General features: G+C 48.5%; 1 protein-coding gene across 7 annotated transcripts in view; it reads right to left on the bottom strand.

Moving 5' to 3' along the window:
• LOC142988755 (partitioning defective 3 homolog) overlaps nucleotides 1-10,000 on the bottom strand; it is a 269,011-nt gene that overhangs the window by 82,341 nt on the left and 176,670 nt on the right. For 6 of the 7 annotated variants that reach the window (XR_012960619.1, XR_012960620.1, XM_076137995.1 and 3 more), the window contains 2 exons: nucleotides 3,955-4,185; nucleotides 786-1,002 (listed from right to left, as the gene is read on the bottom strand). Coding sequence is in view for 5 of the 7 variants with exons in the window: in XM_076137995.1 (XP_075994110.1) it covers nucleotides 786-1,002; nucleotides 3,955-4,185 (448 nt within the window). In the remaining 2 variants the exon portion in view is untranslated. The remainder of the gene's footprint in view (nucleotides 1-785; nucleotides 1,003-3,954; nucleotides 4,186-10,000) is intronic. The other variant, XM_076137994.1, reaches the window with a different exon arrangement.

Raw genomic sequence — 10,000 nt, 5'->3', positions numbered from 1 at the left:
GAAAACAACTCCGAGCATGATAACACCACACACACACACACGCACACACACACACACTATTAATTAATGCTATATTCAAACACACACTGTGATGAAATAATGAAAGTGACTGCTCTAATATCTCTCCTCATCCTGATGGAACCTGTGTGTGTGTGTGTGTGTGGTCGTATGATGTCGTCTCTGTGTCACATGACCGCTGGATCATTCAACCATGTGCTACTACTCTACTCTACTCTATTCTATACCAACTAGTAGTGTGTAAAGCGTTGTACACCTGCCACCCTGCACTATTATCACAGTAATATGGCCCTACAGTGCAGCCTGAGTGTGAACAGCGTCACATGCAGCAGCCTCTGCCTCTGCCACAGGCCCAAGCAGCTCCGTCCTGCAGCGTCGCGTCTCCTCTCCTCTCCTCTCCTCTCCCTCTCTCTCAGCACATTAGCATTCACGCGGGCGCTGAACATTGTCCGCTGATTAACAAATGCTGAGCGTGTTTGGATCGCGGCGCCGTGCAACGCCGGCCGAATGAATTAAACATGTTGCACTTATTAAAAATAATCTGGCTCAAAAGTGCCAGAGGCCCCAGAGGTGGATAACCCCCATCCATCCATCCGCTGCCTCCGCCTCTCAGGGTTCAAGGAGACGGATGCCTGATTAGCGCCGGCTACATCCCCAGAATGCACTCAGGTTCTGTACGCCGCCGCCTTCAACATGTTGGGCGTGATTAAATAAAGCAGGCGGCGGACGGTGCTCGAGGCTACGCAGGAAGAGGGGCTGGTACCCACCTGAACATCTCGCTCAGACCCTTCAGAACGCCTTTCTTGGCTTTGTTCTTGTCCTTCTCCTTCTCCGCTTTCTTTTCCGCCTTCTGCCGCTCTTTGTGTTTGTCGTCTTTGGAGTGGTTGCCGTTCACGTTCGGCCCACGGGGGGCGACGACGAGGTCGCCGCTCGTGGACACGGACTCCCGGCCCGATCGGGAACTTCCCTCCGTGTCCTCGTCTACTGGAGAGGAGAGGAGAGGAGAGAAGAGAACAGGAAGGAAGAAGAGCTTTAATTGGTTATAACGTATTTCTCCTCTCTCCTGGCAGCAGCAGACGAAGCATTAATGAAATTGTATAGCTGCTTTGAACAAAACACACTGATTTTATCTGCCTCATTAGAGCATAACATAAGAGTATTTACACTGAAATCCCTCTGAGGATAACATTCATTTTTCACTTAGCTGAGAGCCCCGAGTTATTTGAAATGTGTTCATTCTGCAGCGCTCGCCACAGACACACACACACACACACACACACACACACACACACACACACACACACACACACACACACACACACACACACACACACACACACACACACGCACACACACACACACACACACACACACACACCACAGATCCAGGGCTCCCTCTCCTTTCTTGACGGGACTAAACCCTAAAAGCTGCAGTGGCAGTTCAATAAATCACCGTCTGCATTCACGTCTCAACCAATTTACACTCAGACGTTCAATTGAACCAAACTCCTTAAGGTGATGTGAGGTTGATTAAACTCAAGTTTCCATCACATCTAATCAGAACTGATGTGCAAAATGTAATTAATCTGTCACTAATTATACATTTAAATAATCTTGCAAAAGGCTTCAGGGGCTCTTAATTGCAAATATGCTGCAGCTATGGAGTCACACTGCTGCGGTGTGTGCTGCTCTGTGTGTGTGTGTGTGTGTGTGTGAGGGTGGAGTGTGAGGTTCAGGCCAACTTAGTTCAACCTTGGGTGACATGATGAAGGACAGCAAAGGACTCATCAGGGGAGAAGAGGAGAGGAAGACCATGACGAAACAAACTATGAGGCGGTGGATTGACGTTGATCCGGCGCTTTTACTGCTGCGATCTCACAGGAAATGACTGAGGCGGCATATGAGCGTGGCAGGAAGTAGGAGAGAGGAAGGAGAGCGTGGGTCCTCGCCACAGGTAGCCCCTCCCACCCTGTTCTAACCTGGGAGCCGGTTCTGGATGGGTATCAGTTCTATCACCCAATCTGCCTGGCTGCTTATCCTCCACTCAGGGAGCTCAGGTGATCAGGCAGCACAGCTGTGAGGTGTGTGAGGTGTGTGTGTGTGTGAGTGCCGATTGGAACCTCTCAGATTAGCAGCAGCAGCTAATGTCTCTGTTGCTTAATGATGCCGAGCTGGAGATAAAGACGAGCTCGGCATAATCCTGCTCCTCCCACAGGACACAGGGTACTGTATGAGTGTGTGTGTGTGTGTGTGTGTGTGTGTGTGTGTGTGTGTGAGTGTGTTATTCCTACTCCACCCATATGTACAGTACATGATAACCAGACAGGTACATGTTTTAAGGGACAACTATCCTGGAATTCAAAGCTAAATCTGTAGACTTTTACAACAGAATCACCAGATAAAACTGTAAAAACGTCTTTTCTTAAATGGGATTAACCTACAAAACTTAATTTCTTAATCCTGAAGCATAAACATAGATATTGGAGCATTATCTCTCTGCAGCGTCTGTGTTCCCTCCATCAAAGGAGCAGAGATCAAAGGGCAAAAGGAACTTCTTCAGCTTTTATCTCGACCACAGAGATCAATATTAGATGCTTTGTGTCTTTGTGTGTGTTAGAATATGAAATCCTCTGTAGATCTAATCGCTCTATTCCTAGCTTTCAATGTAAAGCACCATCATACATGACATCGCCTTAAAGGAGCGGCGTTTAATTTGAGCCTTTTCAATCAAATGAATCAAGACAGAACAAGGAAACACACACACACACACACACACACACACATGCCTTAAAGCTCTGACATCAAAGAGGTGAGGAGAGAAAATCAAATACTGTGTGTGTGTGTGTGTGTGTGTGTGTGTGTGTGTGAGGGTGTCAGCAGAATCATCATTTCCCTCCATAAAGCTCATGATGGACGTCTCTCATGCATAAAGACATTTTAGCCCAGCAGAGCATTTCTTCTTCTTCTTCTTCTTCTTCTTCTCTCCTTAAACAATGCAGCATGAGGCAGCACAGGAGGAAGTGGCAGGGCAGGATATCTTGTGAGGACACATTTTCTTTAGGCGATGCCACATTCTTATTTTATGTAAATACAAGTCGGGGCGCGGAGGAAAAGGGAGCAGCTTATCTGTCAACTTTGACTATTAACCTCAGTGACGAGCTCTGGGCCGGCCGCTTTTATCTAAATTGAAAAACAGACTTATTTGAATATCATTGGGGAGAATGCAATATACGGCGGCGGGGGGGAAATCGCTTGCTTTCCCCATTTTTCTTCGCAGAGATAAGACTGTATTTAGTGGCCGGGCGACAGACGGAGCTTATGAGAACAAAGCATTCCAGGCAAATCATTCCCTCTCTTTTCCAAACCAAATGTCCCCCGGCTCTTTTAATGGAATCCTTTAATGGTGAATGGAAATTTATATCGGGCGATTACTCTTGTGGCGTGGCGGTGTTATTACCTGTCAGGGAAACGTACCGCGCCTGTCTCTCTGTGCCCAACGCCTGTCTTTGTGTCATCAAACACCCAGAATAGATGTATTCACTCAAACTGAAGCTTACTCCTCCCTCTGTCTGAGCAGCTTCAACCAGGCAGCAAACACAATGGGATGTTCATATAGATCATCTACGTGAAGCAGAGCCAATGAGCTTTAATCGTCAATACGTTACTGAAGGACGTCGCCCAAGCTGGAGCCTTCAGGAGATGTTTGGTCCATAGAGCCTCTGAATGGAGCTCTACGGAGCCCTGAGCTCTAAACGCCTCTATGAGCTCCTCTACATGGAGTTAGAAGGTTAGTTAGTGACGAATCTGTCAGAATCAGAAGTGTGTGTGGTGGAGATATAAGTAAACAATGACATCATAGCATGAAGGTCCATTCTAAGGCCTGAACTGAACAGAGAACAGTGATACACGTTGTTCTGACTCATTGTTTTCACTCACATGTATCCACGCTGTTGTTCTCCTCCGTTGCCACGCCGCCAGATTTATCGTAGGACTTGTCGATGGCAGCTCGGAAGCTTTCATTGCAGCCGCGGCCCCGGACGATCCCGGAGCGAGACCTGTGAACGTTGATGTCGCCTTTGATCGCCACGGCGGCCACGGCCTTCTGGAGACTCTCGAGGGAGCTGGACTTCTTCAGGCCCAGCAAGGGGCCGAGCTGTCCTGGAGATCCTACAGAAGGAAGGAAGCGGCAACACAGAGGTCAGTGTGGCTCTGACTCACTGTGGGTCAATCAATCGTGGTACGTTCTTGGCCAGCAGAGAGAAGGTGAGAGAAACAGGTGATGTCATTGTGAACCAGAGACTTAAATGGAACGAGAAAAGGGTTTATAGGCTTGCAGAGACATTTTCCCTGTGTCATTCCTTGACATTTTCATTTTCTAAGCGTCCTTTGGTTATTATCATTATTATTTGTCATGGGTAGTATTATTACAGTGTCATAGTATAGTTCCATAAAATAAGACTGCAAAAGGTTATGATAGAAACATTAATCTATTTCCAGACGCGGGCCTGGATGTCTGGAATGTCTGGAATGTCGGGAATGTCTTCAAACTACATGTAATGTTCCTGTACACTGATGGCAAAACCCAGAGTGATCCCAGAGTCAGCTCTGTTTATGGGCTGGAACGCCACTAGAACAATGGCCACTCATTCAATTTGCCTCAGCGACGACGTGACGCTTGGTAACACAAACCCATTATGCCAAGTCGGTACAATTAACACGTAACATCTAAACACGACTCTAATGATAGTCTGTGACATGCAGCGGCTAATTAAAGCTCATATCTGCGGCGCTGTAAAGGCGTGAAGCGTCGGCGTGCGGGCGGACAGGAAGGCGGACCGACAGGCCGACGCAGCAGCTGTGTAGGCAGCGAGCGAGCAGGGAGCGGGCCGAGCCAGGCCACAGACAGCCATAATCATTTTCCCGATGCTTACCGGGGGGTTTGTTTAGGGTACGTAAGTGGAACAGGACTCAGGTATTGGTATTTCATTTTGTCAGGGGCCGTCTGTCAGCTCCCTGGAGCTTTTACCTTAGCAGCCGCTTGGTAAATAGCTAACTTGTTGATTTTCTGTCGCTTTTATTCCACCTCGACTCGGCGTGCAGCAAGGTGTTGTCAGCGTAACAAGATAGATTTCTGAGGGTTTGTTTCTATGTGGGAGGAACGGTTCCAGTGGATAAACCGTTGATTCAATTACTCCAGCAGCCCCGGCGGCTCTCTGAGGGTTTAGCATATGCTGATGGGGGTCTGGACAGAGCAGCATTGTCTTTTTACGACTCCCCCTGGACCACATGGACCCTCCGCACACATAGACCCTCCACATACAGCCGCCGTGCTTCCTCTGCGGCCTCGCTCGCTGTAAATAAAGGCCTGTTACGGCTCTTCCTGTTGGTTTTTGGTAGTGAGCGTTGCCATGCGATCCTCCATCTGCCTCCCCGCACGGACGCCGCATGTATGGGTTACATGTGTGTGCGGCTCCTTCAGGAACCGGGGGTCTCGGGCTTGTTTATAGGGGCCTAAATGGAGCGTGGCCCTCTGCCGCTGGGTGATCACAGCGGATCTTTGGATGGAGGGACGCATAGCCAAACACAGATTAGGCAAAGAAAATAAACCGGCTCACTGAGGAAACAATTACTAATGTGTTACTGCTATACTGAGGGAGGCCTTGAGAACACATGTTTACACAGGGATAGGACACAGACACACACTCTAGTCTAGGCTGCTCACATCCAGAAAGCACTGAAGATGAAGCAGCAATTCCAGAAGACGTGCTAAAGTCAACTCTTCACCAGTGGCATCTTTGTCGGACACCATTTGCTAATCTCTCCTTGATCCCTTAACCAAGCAATCGTTCAGCAGTGGTTAGAGAGCCGATTGAGTTGCACAGTTCTACACACACACACTGCTACATGCCTTTGGACCAATGTGAGAGAACAAAGCCAACTGATAGTTCGTGCCGTTGTCCTTTCAGGTTACAGAGATGCTAACAGGGTGGTTAGAGATGAGGGGACGTTCTGCTTTGTCTGCTTCTTTACGCTCAGTTTGGATCCAGGCACCCTCGCTGAGTGTGTGAGTGTGTGAGTGCTCCTCCGTCACCCGTGACACCTATGGATCCGGTGTCACGGAAGTCAAACAGGCTAAAAGGTCAGCTGTTAGCCGCTGGTGTTTGGTGTCCTCGCTGGTAAACTTAAGAACCTTTAAGCAGCGTCCCTCCCCGTTTCATCAATGTTAATAAAAGTCTCCGGTCTCCAGAGACGCGGGGAGGGCCTGAACGCAGCATTCAGACGGACGAACACCAATCCCATTTAGCTGGCAGAGCTCATATAAGAGCCTGCTGACGGTAAAATGAAACTTTACTGTGAGCTCCAGATGTCACAGGGGTCAGGAGCTGTCATGGTTACAGGAAGAGAGGATCCATTTAATACGGCCTTCCCGGGAAGAGATGGAACTTTTTATAAGAGGAAAGTATAAACAAACCTTAAAGGAACAAAACAGCGCAAATAAATGTCAGGGGAATTCATTTGCTCTGAAAAAGAAATCACATTAAGTAAAGGACAGAGGAGCAGGAAGAGCCTAAGGACAGAGAGGAGGAGATGCAGGGGAGAGGTTTGGGTTTTTTTTTCTAACTTTGTGGATCAAACTCAATCAGCCAAGTACAAATGACATGTAAATTCGGGGCTTGTGCAGATTATGCAGAACGCCTGCCAACAGCAGACACGCATAAGCACCCAGTGTATGTTTGACACAATGGGATTGTGAGTTAGAGCCGCGCAGGATGCAACAGTTCAAGAGAACACAAATGACATCTGCCATACTCGGAAACAGGGAATTATCCTCTCGCTCAGTATTCCGCGTCATGATTCCCCTCGCCATTGTTTCTCGCCGCAGCCGTGAATGAGAGGAGAGAGAGAGAGAGAGAGAGAGAGAGAGAGAAAAAGGGAAAGAGAGTTTCCTCCACGGACCCTCGGCAGCCTGGAAGCCGCCTTTGTTTTCATCAGAAGCAGCCGTGGCTCTCCTGGGAGAGTTTGACGGACAGCTCTCTGTATGCCAGTCTATTATGTGATTCCTATCACACCACAGAAGCTTCTGCTGCTCTGCTCCTCATCTCCCCCCCATTATTCAGAGGGATGAAAATACATATTCCCCCTCCTGCATACAGACATGAGTTTGTCACTCCCCACACGTCCGGAGGAGAAATGAAAATCATCTCAACCAAACGCAGAAAGGAGAGACAATCTAATCAAAACAGAGGAAGGTGCAGCGGGAAGTTTGTCCCCGGTCAAAGACAAAAATGCCCCACGCACCTTCTTCCTTAGCCTGATTGAAGCAAGGACAATTAATTGGAGACGAGCCAGCGCCATTAAACGTTAAAGGGGCGCTATGGCAAACTCCATGAATAAATCAGCAGTGGTTATTACAGGGGCAGGAGCCCGTAGTCTAATTACAACAGCTCAAACTCTGCTCCCCGCCCATTATTCACCACGGGCCCGTGCATGTAAAGATCTGTGTACAGACAGGGGCTCCATTACACATAATTTATTCAGAGAGCCCGAGCTTTAAGCAGGGCGTTAAAAGGGTAATTAAGTTAAAAATAGCCTCTAAGGTGGTCAGGGGAAGGCCTCGTCCACCGATCCCCGAGGAAGTGCGGCGTCCCCGGGTCGGCCGGGACACTACGTCTCTGCCAGCGGAGGGATCGTTAACCCGGAGGAGGAGGACGTCCTCCGTGCAGAGAACATGTGTCGCTGAGGAGCCGCCATTAAGCAGACTTATGGTTCATATCTCAATCCGGCGTGCTGTCTTCACTGGGTTGCCATGGCACCGTGGCTGAGTGGAATAAGCTGAATCATGATCTCCAGGTCCAGGCTGAGGGGAGCGCTACGGTTTCTACTGATGAAGTGAAGTTTGGTGCAGAACTTGAAGTTCACACTGAAGAACAATGACATCATCTGTGTGACCTCTTTTTCCCACAAACCCCTGCAGTCAAGAGGTCAAGTCAAAAATAAGAAAGGAAGGTTCTTGATCCTCACATGTAGACTGATGAATCTGTGTTCCGAGTCGTAACAACATTAGAGTCTTTACGTCAAATCAAAGCTTCAACATTCAGGCAGAAAGGAATTTTGAACACTCAGGAAGAACTCTCCCCTCTCCTGCATCTCATTAGTGATCAGATATGCAGACTCTCAGCTCCTCTTCCAGTCTAGCTTGAGTGTGAGACCCCATGCGGAGCAGAGACGTCCCTGCTCTTCTGTACGTGCGTGTCTTCATCGCCGAGCTACCAGATGCTCCATGTTTTTGCACATTTTCTCAAAGCCGAGCGTTGCCAGGTTTGCTCCCAAACATTCCCGTACACGAGCACATCAGCTTCCAATTATCCCAAATCTGCTTTTGAAAATCATTCAAAAGTTTCCTCTTACGGCCCTCGATATGATCTCACTGTGCTTTGGGCGAAGGAAGGGAGCGAACGGGGCGACGGCCGGCGCTCCTACATGTCGCAACCGCAGCGCAAAATGATGGATTAATCGCAGCTGGATGAGGAAGCCAACTGGCGAGGAGCGTTTGTTGCAAGTGCCACTCGTCTGCCTGGATCCCTCTCCGCTTCCTCCGTACCTTCTGGAGTAATGACTGTGTGTTCTTCACTCACACACACTCGCTGCAGCACAATGGCACAGGTTTCCACGCCGGTTGCCAAGTCTCTATTCAACACCACGCAGCTCCCTCTCAGCGATATGAGAACCTCTTTTCCATCACGCTACAATTACCTCAAACAACACTCACCGTGCATCTCAATGTGCCAGGGCCGCACACACAACAAGGGGGGGCGGGGGGGGTCTGGGCCCCGCTCAGGGAGAAACAGAGGATCCTTCTTCTCCTTTCTATCATTGACCCTCAGACCCAGCTGGGATAGTTTGTAATTTGTTTTGAAGTTGCTCCCTGATTGGATGATTACCTCCACAAACAAGTGTGAGGAGGTGAGTGGTTCATGAAGAAGAAGGAGAAGGAGAAGGAGAAGAAGAAGAAGAAGAAGAAGAAGAAGAAGAAGAAGAAGAAGAAGAAGAAGAACTGGCACACTTCACATTGCTAAGCAGACGAGCAGAGTCATGAGCCTGGAGTCAGAACCTGCAGGATGGATGTGGGGTCGTTTCTTAATAGAGGATCTGAGAATCTGCCTCACATCTCATTCTTTTTCCTCTCCTTTCATCCCTCACCTCAGTCTGGTTCCTCCATCTATACTAAATGGAATTGAACAGGATGTCTGACCAGTTTAGCATATTCCCACAATGACGGGCTTTAAAGTCGGGGGGGAAACCATCTGCTGATGTGATTTGGGAGAGGGAGCACCTGCAACGTGCTGGCAGAGACGGACAGGAGCGCCTTGAGCAAGGCATCGAAACCCCAAAACTGCCCTGACCCCTCTGGAATACTCGTGTGTGTGTGTGTGTGTGTGTGTGTGTGTGTGTGAGAGAGAGGGGCACGCAAGACAAATTTCAAATTGACGTTTTAGCATGGGATTTGACCCAATAAAGTTTCTTCTTCCTCTTCTTCTTCAATTACGTTTAAAGAAACACGCTTATCTGCAGAATTACTAATATGAAGGAAGTTGTGGACAGAGCAGTGTTGTTTTCTGGAGCCGATCGCGTTCGCAAATCAACATTGGCGCCACGTAACAGGATTAAGACTCTTTTGATTGAGCTGGTTGATAAAATGTGCATTTGCAACAAAACAAACTCAATCAGGCCGACGCTATCGACGCTTCCTGTCCATTTTACTCACTTCCTGTGTTTCGGTTCTATCCAATTATGTTTTCAGCTGAATCTAAGACCATAATGGATCAGATTATCACGCTCAACTAATTGCTCAGTGAAGCCGATTCAATGAACACGCCGGCTAACGATCAGCTTCCTGCTCATCAGCACTTTGACTAGTTTGGTTCAGTCTGTGGTGAAGTTGTGAAGCTGACAGAGGGAGAGAGGCTGGAGCGCACAGCGA

This window comes from Genypterus blacodes, unplaced genomic scaffold (genome assembly GCF_046128005.1).
Source record: "Genypterus blacodes isolate CSIRO-AG114 ecotype Tasmania unplaced genomic scaffold, CSIRO-AGI_Gbla_v1 ptg000348l_1, whole genome shotgun sequence".
NCBI lineage: Eukaryota > Metazoa > Chordata > Actinopteri > Ophidiiformes > Ophidiidae > Genypterus > Genypterus blacodes.
The sequence above is the reverse complement of the archived record's forward strand: the minus strand, read 5'-3'. Positions and strand labels throughout refer to the sequence as shown.